Source organism: Ictalurus furcatus, chromosome 8, assembly GCF_023375685.1.
Source record: "Ictalurus furcatus strain D&B chromosome 8, Billie_1.0, whole genome shotgun sequence".
In the NCBI taxonomy this organism is placed as follows: Eukaryota; Metazoa; Chordata; class Actinopteri; order Siluriformes; family Ictaluridae; genus Ictalurus; species Ictalurus furcatus.
The window spans coordinates 9,477,852-9,505,081 of record NC_071262.1 but is presented as its reverse complement, the minus strand read 5'-3'; the positions used below and the strand labels follow the sequence as shown (position 1 = coordinate 9,505,081).

General features: G+C 39.4%; 1 protein-coding gene across 1 annotated transcript in view; it reads right to left on the bottom strand.

Moving 5' to 3' along the window:
• Positions 1–1,373: 1,373 nt before the first annotated feature.
• Positions 1,374–27,230, bottom strand: part of frmpd1b (FERM and PDZ domain containing 1b) — a 32,866-nt gene continuing 7,009 nt past the window's right edge. The window contains exons 2-16 of the mRNA XM_053630647.1: positions 22,335–22,446; positions 20,022–20,185; positions 13,697–13,799; positions 11,459–11,504; positions 11,256–11,360; positions 11,018–11,113; positions 10,712–10,837; positions 10,436–10,555; positions 10,221–10,357; positions 9,242–9,368; positions 8,653–8,745; positions 7,472–7,654; positions 7,059–7,203; positions 5,968–6,981; positions 1,374–5,836 (exon numbers count right to left, since the gene is read on the bottom strand). Of these exons, the coding sequence (XP_053486622.1) occupies positions 3,555–5,836; positions 5,968–6,981; positions 7,059–7,203; positions 7,472–7,654; positions 8,653–8,745; positions 9,242–9,368; positions 10,221–10,357; positions 10,436–10,555; positions 10,712–10,837; positions 11,018–11,113; positions 11,256–11,360; positions 11,459–11,504; positions 13,697–13,799; positions 20,022–20,185; positions 22,335–22,438 (4,845 nt within the window). The 5' untranslated portion in view covers positions 22,439–22,446 and the 3' untranslated portion in view covers positions 1,374–3,554. The remainder of the gene's footprint in view (positions 5,837–5,967; positions 6,982–7,058; positions 7,204–7,471; positions 7,655–8,652; positions 8,746–9,241; positions 9,369–10,220; positions 10,358–10,435; positions 10,556–10,711; positions 10,838–11,017; positions 11,114–11,255; positions 11,361–11,458; positions 11,505–13,696; positions 13,800–20,021; positions 20,186–22,334; positions 22,447–27,230) is intronic.

Sequence of the window (27,230 nt, the reverse complement as noted above, 5' to 3'; positions counted from 1 at the left end):
ATGCGGGCAGAATTTAAAAAGTGGGTCACCAGAGCTCTGTGTGTGTGTGTGTGTCAGGGATTCATGAATACAATGGCATGAATGAATGGATGACAAAATCAACCCTGTCCTTTACAAATATCGTATGTATGTGTGTGTGTCTAGAATTCATGATTACAATACTATGAATGAAAGGATGACCCAACTGTCGGATATAGTGCTGGGCAATAAAATGGTCTCAATGTGTACCAACATTACAGCTTTCCCTCATAACGATGACCTTAGAATATTCAAATTTCATAAACATTTGTTTTTATTTACCTATCTAAGGGCTGGTTTATATTTCTGCAATGAAGTGTATTTGTGGCGCAATGCAGAGAGGGGGTGGGGTTATAAGTAAGTAAAGACGCATAGGTTAAGCTTATGGCATGTTCACACAGGTGAGCAGAAACCCTAGGCAACTTTCTTCTGGTGTTTTTCAGAGCCAGTAGAAAGGTCTCTTTGGTGTCCTAAGTTATTGTAACTGTGACCTTAATTGCCTACCGCCTGTAAACTGTTAGTGTCTTAAGGACTGTTCCATAGGTACATGTGCAATAATTATTTATGGTTCATTGAACAAGCATGAAAAACATTGTTTAAACCCTTTCCAATAAAGATCTGTAAAGCTTATTTGGATTTTACAAAACTATCTTTAAAATGCAGTCTCCTGAAAAGGGGACATTTCTTGGCCACTTGTACAATTGATGCTGTAGCCGTTCTGGCCGCTCATGGTGCCAGACTAACACACTTTCACACTCATATCTAATTAGAATCTTTAAAATATGTACAATGTTGTTATTTCAAAAATGATAATTTCACTGGTTATAGGGGTTATATTAGTGTACATCGTAATAGTAAAAATTTAATTGTTTTTTTTTTTTTAAAAGAGCTTTTCCTAGTCAGCTATGTGCTCCTTATATTGAGGTTTTGGGGTTTTACCACTGGTATTTATGCAATTAAGCAGACATGTTGCTAAATATACCGCACTGCGAGATTACCCCATACAAACAAACAACATAGATGCATGAATGTTTAACACCCATTACAAGAAGAATGCATTAATCATACCATGATATTTATTGTTATAGTTCAATAACTGATTATCATATAACACTCTATAATGGTTATAGACAATCTATAACTGTGCTTCTAGGGAAAGACCATCATCCATCAATAATTTAGTAGCTCATATTAAAGATCTTAGTAAAACTGAGCTTCATTTGACTGATCCGGTATGGCAGATTGAACAAAACATGATGCCTAATGGACAGACAACATCCAGCTCCATTTTTCCAGCTTTGTCTAGATTGTTATGTTAGTTCGATTTTTATTTTTGTTAGATGTGTTTAAGGTGCGAATGAATACACAAAATGAACAAGTTCGTAAAATACATAAAAAAAAAATTCAATACAATACATACAAAATAAATCTGGAAGAAAGACACTTAGAAAAGAAACAATTCAGAAGCAGATTCCATTCAATTTCATTCTTTAATTATTGATACAGTAGAAGGAATGCAAAATGACTTCACGATTGTCCCTTCATTATTCAGACAATTCCTCACTGTTCAGCGTTAGTCTGGGTTTATATATGTGGACTCCGAATGCAAGCTATCCGCATACACAGATTAACTTAGTACAATTTTCTCATTTTTATTTGCTACAATTATGAAAAAAAAAACCAACAACAAAACAACAGCTATAGGACCATTTGAGGTTGTCCTCCTTCAGGTAGTTTGATATGGCTGATAGACATCTCTGTCAGAGTAACGATTAGTGTCAGAACTTGTGCTGGCGTGCTGGAACAAATTTTACAAAGATTTAACAAAAAACAAGACCACAAATGCAATAGTGAGTACCAGTATAAGAAAACGCGACATTTCGCTATTTTTTTTATGCTACTCTTGTAAGTGTGACCGGTTGCCTTCAGCACTACAACATTACAACTTTGTAATGTTTAATTTGATTGTTTGACGTGTCATGTAGTCTGAGATGTGTGATGTCTGGAAGCTCTCCTCTAATGTCATGACTTTAGTTAAACCATATTATATTCATAATTGATCACTTACAAGTGCAACAAGCTTTAAGGACTAGGTTAAGTTATCTTTTAATCATCTTCCAGAACTGACAGTTTACACTGATTTAGAACAGGCTCTCTCATGCAGATTCAAACCTCAGACGTTACTTTTATATAAAAAGATGAAATGATGAATGCTACCAGTGACCATATAGAGCTTTACTTTGCTCTGAAGAGAACATTTTATGACACAATGAATTTGAACATATGTAATAAAATGCTGAACTCAATTTTGGGCTGCATCCTAAAGAACTATTGAAACACTAGTACTAATACCTGGCAATGTTTTCCCTCCAATCATCAGAAGGCAAATTATGATCCAGGTTGCAATTGCATAAGTACTTAATTTGACCTTGATCCAGAATATTTTCTTTAAAAGTACTTTTAGATCAAGAATAAGGCTTAGGTTTGTTTGGGAAGCCCCTTTATCAAAACAGTTTTGATCAGATATGAGCAATGTTCAATACAAAAACTTTGACAACAGCTATGAATTAGTGACACTTGCATAGTAATAAAAGAAGTAAAAATAGTTGAGTTTGACTAGTGCTAGAAACGAATGGTCACAATGACAGAGCACCTCGTGCTGTATCATCTTTGGATAAAACTGATCGCTACCATTAACAGTAAGCTAACTTGCCAATGAAAAAGGAACATTAACGTTCATACTGATATATAGATATAAATTTAAACACTTTCAGATTTCTCATTCCCATTTCTATCCAGCTTTCAAACAAAAAGAAAGAAGACAAACTTGGGAAAGTGAGTTGATAAATTACTGCACACAATTCAAATGCTACCGAGTGTTTTATACATCCTTTCTAAGCATCTATTATATGTACACATGGTCAGGAGCAGGGAGAAGAAAGGGGGTTGGTGTCTGCTTTGTCCATCTTATGAAGTACCATGCCTAAATCAGTGAAGAGCAGTACAAAAAAAAGAAAAAAATACAGACACTGGACACCATAACACTGTCTATTTCTTTCAGGTTTCACTAGTTATTAGACCAAGAGGTAGGACTTTACATACAACAAAACAAAGATCTAGGTATAGGTTATAATCCACGGTGCGTACACATAGTATGTAAAAATAAATAAGTACTTGAATACATACTTAAAGAAATAAGATATTGTTAGAAAATAGCTACTGTGTGTATCAATAAAACCATATCCTGTTTAAAGTTCATAAGGAGACTTGGCAAGACCAACAGTTTTAGAGGACAAAGGTTCTACATTTTGGTAGACTTATTTGCCTGTTCATGAGTTTGACTGAGATTTTGTGTGTTTGTGCATATGTGTGTTTGTGTGTGTGTGTGTGTGTGTGTGTGTGTGTGTGTGTGTGTGAACACGGCACTTACTTGTATTTCATGTGTGCCAGCACACATTCAAAGTCTTTACATCCAAAGAAAAGGATTATCATTCTCTTTACAAGTTATCTGCTCTCTTTCAATTAAAAGTTCAAGTTCAGAAGTTTAGGGGTAAATGTCTGTTGTCTGTGTCTGGAGTGTGTGTCCTGAAAAGCTGTGTTAGAGTGAAGACTGTAGAGATGAGAACCGTGCATTGTTTAGCTAACAACCTGACGCCCTCTCCCTCTCGGGCTGCTTCTACAGCTATCACAAACTCCTTGTACAAACACACAATTTCTTGAAGCTTCCTTAGAGCCTCAGTGCCATCAATATCACCATGGCAACTTCCACAGTCTGAACAGGACACTTGAAGGCAAGCTGCTGCTAGATGTACCAAAGCTCCAAAGCTATTGCCCAATGAGAGAAGAGCATCATCTGGTGCCCAACCAACTCGCGTGGCACGCTGGCATCCTGAGGCCAGCCTCCGTGCCTCAGCCTGCACTAAACAGCGCTCCGTTTCAGAAAATGAATTGCCATTAATACCACTAGCCGTTTGACACAGCGCCTTCTGGCCTGGAGGATTTATTGCAGTCTCACCATTCTTAAGCACCAGCAGAAGTTCATCAATATCTTTGTGTAGGGATGTGTAGCCCCCTTTAAGCCCAGTGCCTTTTAGGCCTGTTACATATCGTCTTTCTTGAAGATCCCGTAGTGGATTGTCCAATGGGTTGTAACCCAGGGGTCTAGGCCGGGGTGGCGTAAAGAGAGGACTAAGCTCAGAAGAGGTTGAAAGGGGGTGAGGTGAGTCTCTTAGCAGAGACAGGATGTTGGAAGAAGGGGCAGAGGAAGGTGCAGTGGACTGGGGTGGTTTGTTGATTCGTTTCTGACGAGAGAACTCGTACACCGTCAGATCATCATCAAAACCACACAAATCCTCAGAATCACCACTAAAGCAATTGGCATAAACAGTATGGCACCCACATGCATCACGGTGGGGTGTGCCAGTGCTAGATGGAGGAGATGATGTTTCCAGATTATCCTTTGTAGCAGTGTTTTTTTGAGACTTAGGCTGTTCAGACCTGCATGTTCCCAAGCGTGAGAAAAGTTCAGTGGAGTCTTGTAACCCATTCTGCCTTAGGTCTGGATGACCAGACAATGACGTTTTCCCACTTGTGTCTTTTACCTGCGAGGCTACTTCTTGTGGCCCATCTTTGAGCTTCACAACAACCACTTCAGCATCTTTCTCTTTCCAATCATTCAAAGCAGGTACTGAAGTGGATTTTGGCGATTCCTTTTTAGAGTCCTTGTAATCAGTGGCATCCTCAGATGCTTTAGTGTCTATTAATTTATCCCTGCTGAGTGCAACTGTCCCCAAAATTTCCTGGGATCGGGTGAGATACCAGGGCATGTCCTGGATCTTTCCACGTAGTGCTGAAGCGGACAGACGCCCAGAAGAACCTCTGCTGCTAAAACTCCTTCCAATCCCAAAGGGATCTTTGGGATCCATACTTATAGAGCCTCTCATAGCCACAGATGGGGGAGGAGTGGCTGTAAGAGTTGAAGCGCTGGTCACCGTGACTGCAGTATTCTCATTTCTTAGTTGGCATTTAAGATTCTCATGGCTTAGAGAGACCCCTTTACTCAGAGGAGGGCCCGGGGTGGCCCTGTTCCACTGGGACCAAGTATGCAAAGAAATCCCATTTGAAACATCTTCAGTTTTCAGAGCTTGACCAGATGATGGGTGAGAAACTTTGGATATGGGTTTGTCAGGTTCTGGGGGTTCTGCAAAAACTTCTTTCTTGGGCTGCAGAGGAGGCAGTGATTGGTGTTCTTCTGTTTTCTCTTCTTTAACTATTTCATCTTGTTTAGAGTCTATAGGTTTTATAATATTCTGAGTATCAGTCGAAACTGTTGCAGAATCCACTGTGCTTGGTAGCTGGGATTTAGTCTGCCGCACTGCTGTGATTAAGGGGGAAGACTGTGGTGGTCCAGCTGAAGTAACAGGCTTAAACTCCATAGTGTCTGGCTCCATCTCCAAAAGCTCAGAGGATATGTGAGCATTACGGCCAGTAATATCTCCATTACATTGTTGGCCCTTCTTCTCTGAGATGTGATTATTTGAGATAGGATTAGGTTCAAGCATGGCTGGTTGAGGAAGCAGAATCTCTGATGGCTGGTGACCCTCCAGCTCTCTATTACCCAGAATATTTTTTGCAGGAGTGAGATCTTTAAGGAGAGAAATGTCCTTATTTAGAGTGTTCCTACTAATAGGTAAAGAATAGTTATCGTGTGGCTTGTCCAATCGACTTTGCATCTTGGATGCTGCTGGTTCCTCCACACTGGTCTTTGCATCAGTCTGTCTCAGAGCATGTTCCATTCCATTCACATTTACTTTCTTTTCTGGAACCAACAAGAGAAAGAAATCGCATAAGGAACAAATGCTAGAAAAAGATGGCTAGAGAAAATACACATAATTTAAGACACATATTATACAGAACGTGTACACTTCTGTTTAGGAGAAGCTCACTGACCTGCAGGTTGTTCCAAGATTGGTGGAGTGAGACGATCCTGTGCATCAAAGAACTCTTCTTCTGATTCTGACCCACTGTTTCTGCTGTCCTTTGCTATTTGAGAAACTCTGGATACTATTCTTAGTGGTGGAGGTGGAGGTTGAACTTTTGGTCTGGACAAAGTCCCTTTAGACTTTGCTTCCTCTTTCTGGTAGAGGTTAGAATTCCTCAGATCTTTCTTACATGTTGGATGGCTACGGATCCTTGATAAAAGTGCTTGGACATTGAAGCCAGCTACTGTAGATTTCATGCTATTACTACTACCCGAGGCTAACACAGCGTCAATGTCTGCAGGTCTATAATTTTTGTTTTCATCTTTATTAATCTCTTCCAAATCACTCAGAGCATCATCACTTGCTTCAGGTGGGCTTGGAAGGGAGTCAGACATTTGGGAGAGGTCACTGTACCGCAAGCCACTGTGCTTATCATAGAGGAAGTCAGAGGGGCGGTTTGATTTCTCTTTCTGGTTCAGATGTTCAGGGATCTCTAGCAGGAAAGGATGGTGGACATCCAGGGTAGAGGCCCCAGTAGCCTGGTCTGATTTGGGCATCTCCTCCTGAAAAGTGGCCAAACGAGCAGGCCATGTAGTGGATACTTTGCTAATCTCCTCAAGAGTGTTAAACGAGTTACTGGACAGACTAGAGAAGCTGCTGTTGACTCTCGGGTCTGTGTACCATCCTGTTTCCAGAAGTGCATCTACTCTTGCTGCATAGTCCTCATCCTCAATAGAGCCACTTGTACTTGTTCCTTCTAGAGCACCTTCTACTACATTCTCCTCTTCTTCTATCTGGGTCACAATCACCCTTACTGTGTTTGCTTTGGCCTCTTCTTTCTCCTCATCTTTCTCATCTTCTCGGTCATCGTTTGTTTGAGTTGAGACAGTGTCCTCAGAGACTGGTGTGTCTAGCAGGTTGTCCATGGTGTAGTCCTCATCTGAGCTCTCCTCTGAGTCACTGCCACAGCGGAATCCAAAGCCTAAGGAATTACATGATTGTATTAACAATCAAATGCTTAAAGCATAAGAAATAGATGTAATTCTTGAAATCTTTTACCTTCTTCTAAAGGTATACGACGTATTTTGGGGCGAGGGCCCCAGCGGAACACGTTCATATTGGGATCCACTAACAATTTGCAATAGCCTGCCAGCAGACATGCCAGGTCCTTAGCGGCTACAGAATCCATCAGCAAGGCCAGGGGCTGTACACAGAGAGCAAAAGAAAGGAGAAAAAACAGACATACATGTAAAACGGTGTGTATGGTATGACTACTTGCTCTGAAAGGATACTCGAATATGTGAGATAAATTCCTAAATCCCTAAATATGGAATATAAAAGGAAAACTGAAGAAATGGGAAGAAATATTTTCTAGTTCATATTGCTTTCATATACCTTATATCTGACATATTTATACATATACCTGACATTTTTTATTAGGATTCTGTAAGAAACCCTATCGGTGTACCCACCTGGATATCATGTAGGTAGATCTTCAGCATGCTGACCCTGTCAGACTCAGAGAGCACTTCTACACGGCTGATGTAATGGAAGTCTATAATAGTCGAGATCATGTTCAGCTTGTGGTTTAGTATCTGACTGACACCAAATCGTGCTCCCACCAACAAACTCACCAACGACTCCCGGTCCTGCAGCTGGGATGCACATATATAAATACACACCTATCATCATCATCATCATCCTGGCTCACACACTGAATATCTGCCAAGTAAAACAGATGTACACTACTAAGAATCTCAAAGTAAAGATTAAGGCTTTGTCACGTATCATTATTTTATCCCACAAAATAAATAGTACCCAATAGATCAACTCTTAATGCAGTGGTTTTCAAAGTGGGGGCTGCGGGGCCGCCCGAGGGGCCTCAACATTTTGGTCGGAGCCACCAAGCCCATCCCTGCCACAAGTATGTTTTCTCTTTCTCACTCTCAGACAACCACACACACACACACACACACACACACACACACACACACACACACACACACACACACAATCAATTCCTAATGTAATGTAAAGATGTAATTATTAATAAAAAAGGGGGGATATATTCAAAAGTCTGTATTTTTAATGTGTTTTAAAGACATCTTGCAAAAGGGGGGCCTCGGTCAAATGTTAATGACATTTGGGGGGCCTTGCCCTGGAAAAGTTTGGGAACCCCTGTCTTAATGATCAAGCTCCTTCTTATCTCAAAGATCTTCTTACACCACATTCATGTAGCAGATTTTTAAGATCTTCTGATAGGTTTCTTTTGTATGTCCCTCGATCCCGTTTAAAAACCTAAGGGGAATAGAGCTTTTTCAGTTGCCGCCCCTCGCTTATGGAATCAATTGCCACTGGACATCCGCCTTGCACCTTCTATTATCATTTTTAAAAAGAGGCTGAAAGCGTAGCTCTTCTCCCAGGCGTTTTAATCTAATTTTACTATTGTCTATTGTCTGTCTCCATTTGGTTTTATTCTGTTTTCTATTTAACTTTTTCTTAAACTGTTCAGCACTTTGGTTAGATTTACAATGTTTAAATGTGCTATATAAATAGAATTTACTTACTTACTTACTTACTTAGTGAAAGTTTGAAGAGAAATAAAGAATAAAAATATAGATTTTATTATCAGGACGTAACAAGGGGATCTCACCAGCATGGTGGCATTGTAGGTTCTCCCACTATATGATACCAGTTCTGCCATCTGAGTTAGATATGCCAACCTGGCCTGAGGCACCGAGATTACCTGAGAGAGAGAGAGAGAGAGAGAGAGAGAGACAGAGAGGTGAAAGAATAAAAGGTAGAGTAAATGCATCATTTTGAGCATCACAAAAACACATACACTTTCCCCCACACATTCTTCTATTTCTGAGTTTTTCCACACAATCCCATATAGCTGCATGTGTAGCAAAATTTTTCTTTCTTAATTAACACTGCACTGTGTTAAACATTTCTATTATATCAAGATAATAGGTTTACTAACAAATAACCAGAAAAACAGTAGTGTTGCATTAGAAAAGTATTATAACTTTTTTTTTAGAAAAAATTTTAGAAATATTTTTTGAAATTTTTTTAGAAAATTAAAAAACAAATATGTAAAAATCTTCAGAATTTTTCAGTTTTAAAAAGTTTACAAAATGTTTTACAGATTTAAAGCAGTACAAAACAAAAGAACTGCTTTCAGTTAGTTTATTGTTACAGAAAAGTGTAATATAAAGGCCACACAAAGACACAAGGCTTACTTTTTGACGCGGTTCGAGCAGTGACTGGATTTTCTTCATATGACCTGCAAGAGCTTTCCGCAGATCTTTCTCTCTCATGTTCCTCAGTAATGTGGGTGAAATAAAACTCTCTAATCCAAACTCCTTACTGAAAATGAAGCAAAACACACATGCGCACAAATGCTTTACTATTTAGCAATCATAATGTCCATATAGTTGGGAGGCAGATACGCTGTTAGGTTATTCATCAAACAGCAACCGAGTTGTGTTAAAGGGCAGAAAAAGAACTGCCATTGGTTCAGGATCGATCGTTAGGTAAGCAGGTAAACTAGCAAGTGGTAGTCAAGATGCATTGATGACTATAAAGAGTGTCCCAAACACAATGGCTGCCAAGGTTCAAGTTTGCAAGGGCAATTGCCTCCAGATTAGAATGTTGCTTCTATTTAATTGTACTATATACGTGCTGTACATTTGAGTTGCAAGTGTGAGTATATCGGGGGGGGGGTGTGTTATATCACAGTGCTTAGGCATCTATGGGAAAGCATCAGGGGGAAAAAAAGAAAAAGTCCGGAGATGTGTTGCACCCAGAATTGGATCTCGCACCATGACAATGCACCTGTACAGACTGTGTTGTTAACAACTGAGTTTTTAACCAGAAAAAAAAATGTGGTTATCACTTCACATCCACCATATTTGCCAGATCTTGCGAAATGAGACTGAAGAGGAAAAGATTCGCCACTGTGCGAGAAATCCAGAATAAATAAATAAATAAATAAAATATTAAAAAAACAACACAAGAGGCTCTTGATGACAAAAGATGACTACAGGAAATGTTTCCAAAAATTGGAGAAACACTGGAACAAGTGTATTGTACTATACAGTGAGTATTTTGAAAGGGCTTAAAGGAGAAATGCTGTAAGTTTTATAACACTAGTTATTTTAACAATTCTGGGAATATTTGTCCCTCCCTTGTACATGCATGTCGGTATGAGAGACTTACGTAATATTCTTGATAGATGCTCTGGTAGTTTGTCCACAGCTGGCCAACCTTTCATGCATATGTAGTGCTGCTAGCCTCAAAGCAGTGTTACATTTCATCTCTACTGCAAACCGCTCCTGCAGCACATCCCCAACGCTCTACACACACACACACACGGGATAAAATTGCACATACATACATATGTGCAGCAATTAAATAAAATTGCACATAGATACCTGGTGAAAGAGGTACTCAAAGGCGACTGGGTCATCGTGCAGCAGGTCCACTGGATCTCGAGGGATAAAACACACTCGGAACAGACATCTGTAATCATGCGAGTCCTTCTTCTGGACCACCTGAGAGATTAAAATGGCTATTAATGAATTTCTTCCATTAGCTACTTTGAGTGCGAGAACCTGACTGTTAAACCTGAGCACCTTCACAACGAAGAGAAAGAAAGCTATAGAAAGGCTGCATGGGTGGGAAGGAGATTGAGAGATATTAAGAGTTACCTTCTGTATGAGCTCATCTTCATGCAGTAACAGCAGTTTGGTGATGCTGTATTGCTGCTCCAGCACCAGGGAGAAATATTCAATAGAGCGAATTGACAGCTTGTCCTTTAAAGTCAGCACAATGTCCTACACACACATACACACACATGAACAACATACTTGAGTATATTTGTGGAACGTGATCAACATAAAATTATGACTTTGTGCAGTATAATGGGGTGAATTTGCTTAGTAATATACAAATATAAACTGAAAAACCTGGATTTGCAGTCACACGGGAATAAGGTAGAAATGCTGAGGACAAACCTTCACTGTGGTGGTCTTATCAAATTTGAAGGCTTTGGTTTGCCCATTCTCCAGGTAGACTTTAAGCACATTGGGCAGGAAGAGAAGGGAGTTTCCCTGGGAACACACACGGCTGATTGAGTTTCAGTTTTTTTAATGTAAAATTTTAAAAAAGAATAAAAGATTTGAATAATGTGTGTGAATGAATTGTTGAAGGCTGTGTGAGTAATCGGTTTGTGCATGTGTGTGGTTGGTGAACCTGAGTGTGTCCGTTGACTAATACTTCCTCGGCAAAGCGCACTTTAACCGGATTTCTTCTCAGGCGAGCTCTCTTTTCTGCCGACATAAACGAGGACTTGGGGTTCTGAAAAAATAAAACAAGCAAAAAAAAATCACCTCCCCACAAACTCGTTACCAAAATGCAGGAGCTTCTACAATCCCATAATGTTGCCATGTACTCACCATCATGTTTCTGAGGACTGTCACGGTTAGAGAATCCTGGCACTGCCTAGGAAAATAACATATGAGGTTGTAACCCATTTGCATCAGAACTGTACGACAAAGTATATGTGTTCCATCAAACACCTAAATATTTGTATTTAAGGGCTTATTCATTTTCTGACTCTAAATTAGTGCTTTATTAAATCAAGTGCACTTGCTAGGAAAAGTAGTGATACAATTAATGATAAACAAAGAATTGTCTTATAGTTGATATTAATCAGTAGTTGTAAGATAGATACCATGTTGTGTGCTATATTAGAGTGATCCAGATTGGCATTTTTCAGTTAAATTGAGGTCCCCCCCCCAATTTTAATCTTATTCTAATTCTAATTTTAAAAGGCTTAAAGCTGGTAAAGCTGTGCTAGGAATATGCCAATATTCCCCGAATGTCATGTTCACAGGCTTTTGCTAATAGAGTACTTTAAAAACATGAACAATTTTATAAATCCAGCTCGAAGGATAATTGCATCGTTAAAACCCTAATATTGAGAATATTAGCTTGTTTTGTACAGTCTTTAGAATCCTTATCACAGTATATATGGTTATACTGACTGATTACATACAGCTTCAGATGAGTAAAAAAAAAAAAAAAAAAATCACTGATGTCAAACAAACACATTCATACAGTCAAAGTAGTCTATTTTGTGTCATATGAGGTTTGAGCCCAATTATATATCCTATAAATATAGAACCCATCATATATCCCATCAGCAGGGTTTTTTTTAAACTTTAAAAATGTATTCCATTACAGTTACAAATTTCTTCATAAAAAATGTAATCGGTAACATAATCCAAGTATCACAATATGAAAGTAATGTAATCTGATTATTTTTGGATTACTTCAAGGACACATATGTAAATAAAGTCAAGAGAAAAGCAATATGATCTAAAATATGTTTATTTAGAGCTTATTTTATGCTTAACATGTTCATTGTTTGGATTTGTTTTAATAAAATAAATAAATAAAAGATCACTGTCCCTGATGCGGGTAACATTACATCACAAAAGCTAGAGTGACCATATTCTGGCTTTCTAAAAAGGAGGACACATTTTTTCCCCGGGGGTGTGTGTCTCAATAGCGTTCCAAACAATGTTACTATGAATGCAGACTTTAATGGTTTCACTCTGCCCACAATTGACATTTTTTCCTACATTCTTGTGAATGTCCATGGAATAAAATAAAATATTAGATGCCACGCGTGAACCTTCTGCCTTCATTTACACATTTGAATGACCATGTAATACAAAGCAATGTGATAACATGAAATGAAAAATGACCTTATATGGCAATGGGTATCGTTTCGACTCAGGACAGCTGTCATTTGCTGCTATTGTCAAGCAACTATTTGATACCGTACACAACAGCACTTCACCTTCACGTGTTCGCTGAGAGTAGGCTAATGGTTGAGAGGGAGAATTTGGCCAATAGTTGCTACAAACCTTTTATAATCGACCGATTGCTGTGCGGGAAGGCAGGAATTACAGAGCGGGTTTAAAGCAATGCAAACATGCACGCACATGATGCAGTATTAGACCATAAGGGCATCATAATGAAACTAAAGCCGAATGCCGGACATTTTCTCAAATTTAGATGCTTTTTTAAGGTCCGAAAAAGAGGACAAGTCCGGGAAAAGGAGGAAAAAAAAAAGCATTTCAAAGAACAATTTATGTTCATTTCTACTAAAGTGACTTTGTGCAAAATTTATTTGCGCATGCACCAGGAGGTTGCTGACGTGAGTCATGACTAACAACAAAAGTTCTCAAAATTTTAATTTCTTTGGTTTTTAAATGAAAAAAATATATATACATATAATCCTGATATTATTCCGCCCCCCCTTTTTTTTTTTTTTTATTTTATTTTTTTTTTACACAAAATGTAATCTGATTACGTTGTTGTTTGAGATAACTGTAACGGATTACAGTTACCAGTTTGTTTTTTTTTACCAGTTTACTCCCCAAGCCTACTCATCATATACTCCAGGGATTCCCTGGATCTTTCCCAGATGTCCCAGTTCTGAGAGTGAAGTATTTGTATACTTAGACCAGATGGTTCTTGATTCCAGAAAGAAAACTGATTTACCTTATACAGTACCTTAAGTGACTGCTCTTTTGCTAAATGTGACATTCATTTCAAGTTGTAAGGGGGGAAATAAATGCACGTTGGAATGCAGATTGAGAGACAGAAGAATAAATTTGTACCTAATCATGTTGTCAACATATTCAGGAGATAAGTCTTCAATGGCTTTGTTATTCACTTTCAATACTTGATCACCTGGTAAGAGGCGTCCATCTGCTGGTCCTCCTACAATTTGTACATGAAAAAAAACCCCAAAACAAACATTTTAGCACATGAAAGATTCTTTCCTTTTTATTCTTAAATGCACAATGACTGATTAAGTAAATAGCCGCATAGAACCGTTTAAACATACTAATAATTTTGCTGAAATCACAGCAATATTGTTGTCAGAGGTGGGTAGTAAATGTGTTACAGTAACACTGTTACTTAACGTCCCCCTTTGAAGGAATCCCAAATGATGATATAATAGTATATACATAGGTACTAATTTTTTGAGATGCAATTTTAGAAATGTCAATATGTCATATCCTATGTACAGTACAGTGAACAGGAAGCTGTTTTGGATTTAACTGAATTGTACTGGAGGAGTTAAACAAAAAACAAATCCTGCAGGAAGACAAACGTTTAGATGTCAGATTGCAGTGAATTAAAAAAAATAAAAATAAATAAAAATAAAAGTGAAACATTAAGTTGTATGATAAAATTACATTACAACCCCCCAATGATTTTCTTTGACTCAGAAAGCAGCACAACTGCATGATTTAAAAAAAAAAAAAAGAGTATTACATAATATCAATACAGACAATAAAGCATGCCATACATGATGACTAAAATGATTAAATAAACTGTTAGTTAAATCTGACTCCATTTGAATCAAAACTATTCTAAAAAAAAAAAAAAAAACCTAATTATAAGAATAACTTAAAAAAAAAAAAAAAATCTTACTTAAAAGAAGGTAGGAAATTGGTTAAGCTATCTAACCTGTTTATGACAGCAACTTTAAATAAAAGGAATTTTAGCTTGACCGAGTCATTAATCCGTAAGCAAGCAGAGCTTTTACCCGAGAACCTTTTAGCTACTATGGTATGTAAAATGGCGACTGTGTTTGTGTGTTTATTTATTTTTATATTTATGCGGAGGGGTGACCTGAATACTGCAAGATGCTCAGTATTCTGGTCAGACACATTTGTCTTTAGGTCAGAATAAGACCACACCTACTGTACACTTGTAACTGCATACATGCTCACACACAGTTCACCCTCCCGCTGTAAAAACACTCCCTCCATCCGTGATATCTCTTAGCCCTCTTTGCCAGACTGCACATTGCTCTGTGTTTGCATTTATCCCTCTCGCTTTCTTTCTCACCTTGGTTCTAGGCCAAAATGTACCTTGGCAACAAGCAAGCAAGCAAGCACACACACACACACACACACACACACACACACACACACACAATCCTTCTTATGTCTCCTTCCCCCATTCCCCCTCCTTTCCTCTCTGTCTTTCTCCCCCTCTCTTCTCTAGAATGTAATTATCAGGCTGGAGGGCGGCAGGTTTCTCCCACTGGGCTCTGATCAGCTGTTTCTGCCGCACAAACCAAGGCGTCAGCATGCTGCTTCTCTGACAGTGAGGAAATATGTATGCATATATGTGGGTGTGTACAAAAGTGAGAGCCTGTTTATGTAAGATGGCATGGCTTAAAGGGTGCGTTACATCTGTGGAAAAATACAGAGCCACGTAAGTGCGTACACGTGTAAGTGGATGTGTGTCAGACTGCGCGTGTGTACGTGCGTATCCTTCCCTGAGTGCACCTGCATCTTAATGAAATAAATGGAAGAGAAGCAGCTGGCTCTCACCGCTCTCTGAACTTGACAGGCATGAAACGCAATCACGCAAACCAAGCAGTCACACGGGAAAGAGAGAATTGTGTGGGACTGATTTTGAAGTTTGTCTCTTAAAGCATACACACACACAAAAGTGATTAAGAGTGTGTTCACTATAACCCTGGTAATGATCATGTGTAAAAAAAAAAAAAAGTTCAGGGGGGAAAAAGAAACAAAAACAAAAAAGTTGAATTTGATTTGATGTGGCACACAGCTGGATGCTTCACACAGAGAGGGAGAAGTATTCATGACAGCCCCCCCACCCCCCAGCAACCAATAAGACAGGCAGATTAAATGTCAGACTGTCTGTAGATGAGAAGCAGCAAGATTGCTCTGCCCTACCAAGGCCATTGTTTTTCGATGAAAAGAGCATCTGATCAAATTCAACTTTGACCCTGTTTGCCTCTGGCCTTTTAAAGTGCAAGCAATACAATTCAGCTTGTTGAGACAACGAACAAAAAACTCATTCTCTCCTATCTGCTGAACCTCAAGTTAGTCAATAGAACTTATTCGATAGAAAACTGTTGCACGGAGCCACGTAATCAGTGAGACAGTGCTGCCAGGTTTGCACCCAGACACCAATAATACACGGAAATAAAATGTGATCGGCGCCATCTCAAATCTCTACCCTCCTCTCCAACCATAATCATGCCCAAGAAGTCCCTGATCAGCTAAAATAGGTGTGTTAGATTTTGGTTGGAGATGAAACCTACAGGAAGGGAGAGCTCAAAGAACAGGGTTGGTGACCACTGCTCTACCAGATTGCCATTTACATTTATTCATTTAGCAGACACTTTTATCCAAACCGACTTACAAATGAGGAAATACAAGCAGTGCTACCATACAAGATTTATACTAGAGAAGCAAAGTGCACAGAGTAGAGGAGTAAGAGCCAGAGTAAGTTTTTATTTATTTTTTTAAATAAAAAATAATGTGGGGTTGGCATTTTAGGGGGTTAGTTAAGTGTTCACGGAAGAGGTGGGTCTTTAGCTGTTTATTGAAGATAGTGACAGATTCTGTGGTCTGGATTGAGGTTGGAAGCTCATTCCACCACCGAGGGACAGTTAGTTTAAAGTAGAGATGCACCGATGTATCGGCCAATAAAGGCAATTTTTCACGCTATCGGCTGATAGTTTAAAAGCATCCGATGATCAGGGCCAATTATATCCTGTCAATTAAAAGAGGGCGGGAAAACACATCGATTTCATGCTGTGTGTAAAGAGGATGTCTCCTGCATGGAATGACAACAAAACTGCAGTTTTTAAACTCTGTAAGCTCTGCACTGCTAAAATTGTTAGCAGGAAGTGAGCAGCAGTGAAGCAGCAGTGAAGCAGGAGTTTCAGCATCGCGTCTATATTTTTTTGCTGCGCTGCTCGAGCTGAATTAAAGCGCCAGTACACCGTTGAAAGATTTAAATAAAGATGACAAATATTATATTATATATGCATGCAGAGTAGTGTATTTCATATCCAGTTAATGTTAATATATAAAAAAGTTGATATTATATATTACCAGTTTGATGTTAATGATGAAGTAGAAATGCTTTTGTTTGTGGCGAGTGAACATGAGACTAACAGGAGTTTTTTTTTTTAGAATTCAATCAATGTTAATATGAATTAATAACATTCAATAAGTTAAGAAATCTTACTTTAATCTTCAGAATGTAGTTCATGTGTTAATGTTAATTTGAGTAATGTGTTTTCTGTTTACTGTGTTTACTGTTGAACAGTTACTGTGAAACAACTTGTTGAAATGGAGAGAATAAAGTTTTTATTTTCATTTCTTTCAGAATTGTGGAATTAATTATTATTAATTTAAAAGAAGGCATAAAAGGCAGAACTATCGGTATTGGCCGATATCACTCTGAATTATCGGTTATCAGTATCAGCTGAGAAAATTAGTATCGATGCATCTCTAGTTTAAAACTCTGGAAAGGGACCTTGAGCCATGCTGAGTAGGCACTACTAAGTGTCGGTCGTTAACCGATCTAAGATTGCGTGAGGGAACGTAAGCCTCAAGGAGAATGTTGAGGAACAGACAAGGTCTTGTACGTGAGCATCAAGGCCTACATTTCTTTGTAAACACACACGGCGTCATCTCTCCCACTCATGATGATCTCGTGTGAACACATCCGGTGTTGAAGAACTGCATGTCCATCGCAACCATGCGACAGCTTCCCGATCCAGCCTTGAGAATGATTTTCAATACATTCTTCTTTTGTCAAAGGCATTCTTAAAGGCTGAAAAATAGGCTGAATTCATCTGGAAAATAACCTATAAAATATATATTCGATATAAAATATAAACTTTGTATGAAACATTTTGACATGAAAAACTGTTAATTTCCCCTATGTATGGAGACTTTTAGGACACCCTGTACAGTCAGCAAGCTAACCGCAAAAGACGACTCTCACAAAATGTTTCCGAAGCAGATTATTTTCAGGTATTGTACATCAAGCAGTAAAGGTACTCAGAGTGCACTTTGCTGGACGACCAATAAAACAACGAGGAGTTTGCTTCTTTTGCTTCAGTGGGGACGAGGCTTAGACGAGTGGTCCGAGAGGCACGTATATGTTAGCAGTAACTTTAAAGGAAAACATGACCGATCTCTCAAGCGTGTATGAGAAACCACTGAGTTACTGATCACAGAGAATGCGTGACATTCGATCTTGGTCATGTATATACCTACTCATTCTCAAGCTTTTTCTAGCATATTTCTGAGCCTTTCATTAAAAGTTTTTTTTTTTAACTGTATGAGGGCTGCAGCTAACGATTATTTTCTTTAAACTTCAGACTAAAATTTTACACTTCGTCCAATTATATATAACTGAAAAGAACCCAATACACACAGACACACACCAGAACATATATTATTCATTTAGGACTGTAGTTTAATTCAGTGCTTTTTGTGCATCCATAAAAAATATAATGCATAAATACTTGTATATAATATAAACTAATATACAAGTTTATGTAATATAATAGTATTTATGCATTACTTTTTATAAAAGGTAACATCGATAAACAGTAAACTGAAGAAAGTTATTGTCTGTGACTCTGGGTATCTGCTAAAGCTAGCGGCATCATATTACGTGCATATGACGTCATGCACTGTCGACTAGGAATCGGCTTATACTCCCGGTTAGTAAAAAAAACACTAGTATTCCTTTTGAGTCAATATTGCCTTTCTAAAATTCATACACTAGACCAGGGGTGGGCAATGTTATCCGGAAAGGGCCGGTGTGAGTGCAGGTTTTCATTCCAACCAAACAGAAGCCACACCTGAATCTATTGAAAGCCAAGATCAACTGATTAAACAGGTGGAATCAGGTGTGCCTCCTGCTTGGTTGGAATGAAAACCTGCACCCACACCGGCCCTTTCCGGATAAGATTGCCCACCTCTGCACTAGATGGTAGAGTACGCATAGTACTTAGTGTACTTAATGCATAGTGTAAGTGTATAGTACGTCATTTGGGACACAACTTTAGTATTTACTCTCTGAAGCGTGTTTTCGGAACAGAAGTAACGTAGTGAGTAAACGCACCCCGTCCAGTGAAAATGGAGCTTTTCGCAAACACTCTCCCAAACAGATCAATTTGAAAAAAACGCAGTTTTCGCGTTGTAGTGTGGACTGAGAAAATGGAGATAATCGAAAACAATGATGTATTGTTTTGATGCAATCATTTGACTCATTCAGCTCAAAACAAACAAGATAGTGGACGAAGTTGTACTGCAGTTGTTGTGCCTGCTATCCAGTTTGAAAGCACTGTTAAAGATCAATGCCACGTTGTGCAACCTTCAGACTGCATTACCAGCAGCAGGAACAACTCCACCTCTTCATCTGTCCATTTCAAGTCAAGTGGCTTTTATTGTCATTTCAACCATATAGAGCTGATACAGTACACAGTGAAATGAAATAACGGACCTCCAGGACCATAGTGCTACATAAAACAATACCCTAACCACATGAGACCTATACATTTCTACATAAAGTGCACGTGCAAACGTGTGCAAACACCACAAGACAGTAGAATAACTACTAAAGCAGGAACAACAGGCACAGTAAGTGACAGTGTAGCGCAGGCCAGTACACAGTTCTCTAGTATGGAAGTGTCCGATATAACAGGTAGTGCAAAAGATAGAAAGAAAACTGTGCTTTTTCAAGAGATCATCGCATCAATTCAAAGACACAGAAAGCAAATAAAAACCTGATGGAAATGACTCAGACCAAAGCTTCTTATGTTTTTACGCATGCGCAGTATAGGGATGTAAGCATTTTCAGATGTTTCAATGTGGATGAAAAAGCCAGTGTAGACGGAGAGCATTTTAAAATTAAAATGCAGTTTTCAGCTCTATCTAGATTAATGTAGATGCACCCTAAGGGTGTATTCCTGCTGGGTGCCTGGTGTACCCACGACCCAAACCAGGATAATGCATGATGGGATGAATGAATGTGTGTGTGCGTGACACCAACAAGCTTGCGTTCCTGTTGCATTGATGGTGTCTAGGTAAATTAAACTACTAGTACATGCTGTTTATACTGTAGTTAGTGTTTGTTGTATACCTGGAATAACGTCCCTGACCAGCAGGGGGAGCTGTGTGGAGAGTGTAAAGCCATGCGAGTCCAGCACAGCATCTCTGATCACCTCCACTGTCTCCTTCACTGGGAAATGCTGTTGACCACCATCGTCTGAACGGCCCAACTTCCTGTCCCCAAGAATACGCTCCCTTTAACAGCACAGTGTAAGTCAGGTAAGCTCACACATACTCATATATCTATCTATCTATCTATCTATCTATCTATCTATATATATATATATATATATATATATATATATATATATATATATATATTTATTATACATATATATACACACACACACACACACACACACACACACACACACACACACACACACATATATACACACACAGCCTTTTCTTTTCCATGACAAGGTATAAATGCCTATTTTCTGACTGTTATCTGGCAAAGATGATTACATTTCAGGAGCAAAATGTAACCAAGAAATGGTGACATTAGAGGAATGTAATGTAGACTGTAACAAGCTGAGCAACTCAAGTAAAATAAGATAAACAGCGCAGTCACGTGTTCATTATTCTTGTAAAGTTTTTGCAATGCAGTGACATTTATTATGCATCTCTAAGTGGTCCGGCGAGGAACAACTATTTAAATGGCAATTAATTAAACAACAGCTACATATCTAGTGCTTTAAAAACTTTCTTAAAGCATCTCCGTACTCAGTATAAACAATAGATATTGCACTGTATATCTGAGCTATGTGTATTGTTTTTTAAGTACAAAGAACAAAATCTGAAAGATTTGATGTTGGATGGTAAAACGTGTTCTTAATGCTGGTAGTAGAACTTCTAAAATCCACCACGATGAGTATTTTTCTGCTGTTCATTAAGTACCAACATGAAATGGTTCAGCCATTAAACTGGTTAAAAAACAAAACGCATGCCAGTTCTTAAAAAGGCTAGCTTGGTCGCTAAATTGTCACAGGTTCCAGCTCCTGCATGGTGTGATTGGAAAACATCTATAAGACACAAAATCAATGGAGAGTTCATATACATGGCTGTTGATATTATCCTATTTAATACACTTCACTTACATTCTGTACTGACTGTTTGTCTTTTAAAAAAAAAAAAAAAAAAAAAAAAAAAAAAAAAAAATTGGTATAGTGAACAAGTGTGTTTTCCCCTTAAAGGGATAGTTTACGCAAAAATGAAAATTCTGTCATGAGTTACTCACCCCCATGTCGTTCCAAATAAATAAGACTTTCGTTCATCTTCGGAACACAAACAAAGCCATTTTTAATGAAACCTGGAAGATTTCTGTCCCTCCATTTACAGTCTCTGCAACCAAAACTTTAACACTCCAAAAAGTTCATAAAGACATTGTAAAAGCAATTTGTGTGACTCCAGTGGTTTAATCACAATTTTATGAAGCGTTATGAATGATTTGTGTGCGCCAAAAAAAACCCCCAACTAAAATTAAAGTCTTTATTGCAAGAACGGCCGCTCTTGCGATACAACAGGACCTGGAAGTGCTGCACTGTTTACAGCAGAGGAAGAGGATCGCTGTACAACCTGAGTCACATAATCTTTATAACAAAGATGTCTGCAGATACAGGGGACATAGAGGAGGACTTGCATTTATTTGTCCGCTCTCACGTCAACACAACATGTGTATGCATCGTGGTTCGTAAAATTGGGATTTAACCACTGGAGTCACATGGGTTACTTTTACGATGCCTTTATGAACTTTTTCGAGCTTGAAAATTTTGGTTACATGGACTGTAAATGGAGAGATGGAAATCTCCCAGGTTTCATTAAAAATATCTTCGTTTGTGTTCCGAAGATGAACGAAAGTCTTATGGGTTTGGAACGACATGGGGGTGAGTAACTAAGGACAGAATTTTCATTTTTGAGTGAACTATCCCTTTAAAAGGTGTGATAAACGAATTTAAGGAGTGTGTGCACATTTTACAAAAACAGCACCATCAGCAGCTAAATACTGTGCACTGGAACACAGCAATTTCGAAAGATGAATACAACTGGCCTGCAAACACAATGAGCAAAACAAACACAACATGCAATACTGTAGGTCCATTTGACAAATGATTAGCACAAGGTACTGGGAGACCGCAAACAAGAGCAAAGGCAAATACAGAAGAAATCTATAGCTGTGTTTACACAGTAGGGTGCTCAAGTCAGATTTAGATTTCTGCTTTCTGTGGTTACACTTAAGGTGAAAAACACTTGGGTGACTACATTAATAGTTCGGTTAATTAATTACATGTGTGAGAGAGAGAGAGAGAGTGTGTGTGTGTGTGAGAGATTGTGTGAAGTCTACCTGCTGAGGGAGTCTCGTGATCGGCGCAGCCATCTCCCCACAACCTGCTCTACCCGACGAACCCGACGCGGGGATCGACTCCTACTTCTCTCTCTTTCCTCCATCTAAATGACTGAGAAAGACAGAGAAGGGGTTCGACAGATGTAGAGTGTGATGGGAGGACAGATAAGTTCTTTGACTGTAAACTAAAATAGACTTTAATTCTCAATAAGATATTTCAATGTAATGGTTTGAACATCATCCACTCAATATAATACATTGAAATCCTTACACTTCCATTCACACACACTTTCTCCAGCTTATCTACAACTATAACATAGAGGTTAACACCAGTGAGACAGTAAGGGAATGGGAAGACAGCATATCTCACACCGAAGACATACATAGGCTCTCACTTAACCTCGGAAGCATACACAGAAATGCGTTCGTTCTGCAGGTGATGCATACACATGAGCTGGCACATTTTCAGACACACCCTTTTTTTTTCCCATTTTCTATACCTCTGCAGTATACATGTCGTGTCTCAGCTGTAAGAATAAAGACACACCCAGACATCGCTATGATATGGGTTTCCCAGTCAGCGAGCAGAGATACAAGGGGGCTGTAAAAGCTTCAGTCACTGATAAATAGACCACTCTCACCACTCTGCTAAACCACAGCTACACTATCACGGCGTTTGTCTTAACTGTGCTTAAATATGATGAATTGACGTGCTGATGAAATGAAGTAATCAATGAGCTTTTACTCCTGCTATAGAACTGCATTCAATCATTGTACAGAGTGCAAAGTTGAGATAGGAAGATAGATAGATAGACAGACAGAGAGAGAGAGAGAGAGCTGTCCAAAACTCCTAAAGCAAATTGAGGCACACAGAGACAGGGAGCGAAAGAAAAGCAGAAAGAAAGAGTCCATTCATGTCTTTAATGAAGAAGAAGAAAAAAACCCCACAGCCTTCTCCCATTCATATTTGCTAAGTGTCATGGTGGCTGACCTCAACGTCACTTTTTCAGTGTCACACACAAGACACAGAGCTTCCTGCATCAGTGATTTCTGTACTGCTGTGGGAAAAAAAGGAAAGAAAACTTTGGTAGGTGATCTTTGTAGATGTTTACCAGGTCAGTTACAAACACTTTTAAACATGAACCCAATCTGTAATCAGAGCACGTAACCCTTAACAGTGGCAGCCAAGCCACGCTCAAACTCTGCTTTAACTCCGCCACTGCTGAGGTCTTCACATACAAGCATACACACAAGACGTGACACACTCACAGTGTGTGTGTGTGCTTAGTATTAGAGGATTAAAGTGTATTTCCTGCACGATCTGACAGCACCACTTCTTCCACATCGACCCAGACAGAGCTGATGTCTATCACTCACTCCCTAATTACTGTTCTACTGTCTAATGAAGGAATCTCGCCTGTGTCTGCGTCATTTGTGGTGGCATTTTAAAATGGCTTTTCCAATTAAAGGAAAAAAGTTTTTTTTAGTCTAGTCTCCACGTAACACAGGTGTGTACAACTTTCATAGACAATAATTTCAACATGTTGCCCTGTACAAAAAAAAATAATAATGAGGAAAATGTTGACTGAAACTCAGTTATAATGGAAGTTTAAAGGAAGTTGTCATCACTGTGAATAAACAAATACATATACAGTCAAATACAGCAATCTGCTACTTTAATGGGAACACCCGTATCCCTGCTCATTCAGCCAATCAAGTGCCAGCAGCACTTAGTCTATAGGGTTTACACAGAATGGTGCAAAAAACATCCAGGGGAGAATGGCTAGGCTAGTTTAAGCTGACAGGTAGGCTACAGTAACTCAAAGAACCTCTCTTTCCTGAGTTGGACACCTTGAACCGTGAGGTGGATGGGCTACAATAGCAGAAAACCACATACAAGAACTGGAATCTGAGACTACATTGAGCACAGACTCACCAAAACTGGAGATTTGAAGTTTGGACAAATGTCTTTTTTTGAATTTCAACTTACATCTATCAAAGCAACCTGGGCTTCCATAACACCTCAGAACTGCCACAGTCTGATTGCCACCAAGCCACACTGCATTGATGCAGAAATTTGCGCAAAAGGAGCCCCGACCAAGTATTGAGTGGATAAGTTAACATACTTTTCAGAAGGTCGACATTTCTGTATTATAAATTCTTTATTCTAATATTTTGCGATACAGGATTATTTTTATTTTCATGAGCTGTAAGCATCAAGATTAAAACAAAAAACGCTTGAAATATTTCACTTTATGAGTAATGAATCTAGAGTAGGGATGTCACGAGAACCGATACTTCGGTACCAAGTTGGTACAAACATTCTTAAAACATGACGGTACTTGTTTTTCTGCATTTCCGTTGGTACCGAATGTAACGAAAGCACAGAGGTTGCGATTCTTCCGGACCTGATGGGGGCAGCAAATACGTGCAAGTGTTTTAGTCGGTCCACAAGTGGTGAAGAAGGCGGCAGCCTACAAGCACACGGGGAAAACTACAAAAGATTAGCTTAGCTTAGCTTAACAAGTTTAGCTCCACCCCGACTTGTTGAGTGGAAAAGAGAGGAAAGCTGTATCAGTTTCCGGTGTGCAACCGATGCTATTGTTCATTTCAAACAAAGCGAGGAAACACCTGGAATTTGGCGAAGCACCTGAAAGACGGACCTATATTATGTTTGTTTGAGGCAGCTGGCATTGTAGCCGTGAAACCAGCTAACGTTATGCTCCATGTAATGTTAGCGATAGCCAGTTTTTTGTTAATGACGCTAATGCATTGCAATGTTATAAACTACCTCTGAATGGGCCACCCTTAGTGGTTAGCACGTTCGCCTCACACCTCCAGGGTCCGGGGTTCCCGCCGGGGCCATGTGTGTGCGGAGTTTGCATGTTCTCCCCGTGCTGCGGGGGTTTCCTCCGGGTACTCCGGTTTCCTCCCCCAGTCCAAAGACATGCATGGTAGGCTGATTGGCGCGTCTAAAGTGTCCGTAGTGTATGAATGGGTGTGTGAGTGTGTATGTGATTGTGCCCTGTGATGGACTGGCACCCTGTCCAGGGTGTACCCCGCCCTGTGCCCGATGTTCCCTGGGATAGGCTCCAGGTTTCCCCGCGACCCTGAAGGAGTAAGCGGTAGAAGATGGATGGATGGATGGATGAATGGGCCACCATGCATCGCCATTCAGCCCGTGTCCTGTCAGCTAAATGTAGCCTAATGTCACTAATAATTATTCACATGTTCATGCTTTTAATAAGTCTTTTTGGCCTGCCACCATATCAGTAAATTTAAACTAATGCTTGCATTCAGAGTATAAGGTGTGTGTGTGCGTTTAGGAGTACACGTCCACTCATTATCAGACAGTGCTTGATAACTAAAGTTCTCTCTCTCTCTCTCTCCCTCTCCCTACCGCGTGGTATCGACTTTGGTATCGAGTATCGTGTACTTTTGGTGGTATCAGTACCGACTACTAGATTTTTGCTATCGTGACATCCCTAATCTAGAGTATATGAAAGTTCCACCTTTTGAATGAAATTATGGGGAGAAAAAAAAAGAACTTTTCCACGATATTCTCATGTTTTGAGATGCACTTATACTGTACATCTTTTTTAGTTCATTTACAACACAACAATAAGCAACAGAGTTCATCACGCTGAGGGAAAAAAAACGGAGAGAGCAAGAAAACAGGAGATAAAATAACCTAATCATTGTTTTGTCAATCTATGTTGACTGAAATGGTGCTTGACTGCGGACTGTACTGTGTGTTAGTACACTGATATGTACGGTTCTGTTTAGATGCTTGGAATCGGACTACAGATATTGAGACAGAATGTCAGAGTGAACTAGTTGAAAAGTACAAAAGGTACATGCATCTCTGAGCTTGTGCAACTCTGAGCTCATGTGCGAGTGTGTCTTTGCTGCTGATTCAGTCAAGATCCTGATGCCTTTGCTGACTCCTTAAGTTGTCCGAGTTGACACGTCAAATGGTTTGACGCCAAATGCTTCATCCATTAATGCATGAGCTCTTGGTTGAGACCCATTTAACCGCTCTGTTCTCATGCCTCGCAGATACAACGCTCAGATATCTTATTCCAATATCAGCCGTCTATCACACTCTATGCGGCCCCAAACTGATAACTTGAGAACAGAGCTATTATTCATAAATGAACAACAAATGAGTCTATCAGTGTTCCATGCAGTCTGGAATCACTACTGCACATCCAATGCAAATCCATCCATTTTCTGTACCGCTTATCCTACACAGGGTTGCAGGGGAGCCTGGAGTCTATCCCAGGGAACTCGGAGCACGGGGTGGTGGACACAGGACGGGGTGCCAACCCATCAAAGGGCACAATCGCACACACATTCACACACTGCGGACAATTTGGAAATGCCAGGCAACCTACAACGCATGTCTTTGGACTGGGAGAGGAAGGGGACAGGGACGGGGTGGAGGCACGAATCGCACCCCCCAACTCTGGAGGTGTGAGGGAAACATGCTAACCACTAAGCCACCATGCCCCATCCTGAAATCATCCCAGCTAATGCTCAACATAACACATAACTAACATTAACTACATTATTCTCTCCCCTGTTAATCTGGGGCCACCCATGGACAGCTGTGAATTCAGGTCTGTGGAAGAGGAAAAAAAAAAGCCGTGGCCAGCTTTCCATGTCTTGGAGGAAACATGTGCTCGAACGTCGTAGTTGCTTTAAAACAAAAACGATCCAACAGATTTATAGAAGTAAGAAAAGAAACAAACACGTGACATTATAGTTAATTTCATCAGTTAAAACACGTCTGTCTGTCGTTACATCACTGTACTTTTGAGGAGGAAACCTGCATGCCTGTAAGCCCATTAATCTGTATTACTTAGAATAATATCTCTCAATCTAATGGTTTGA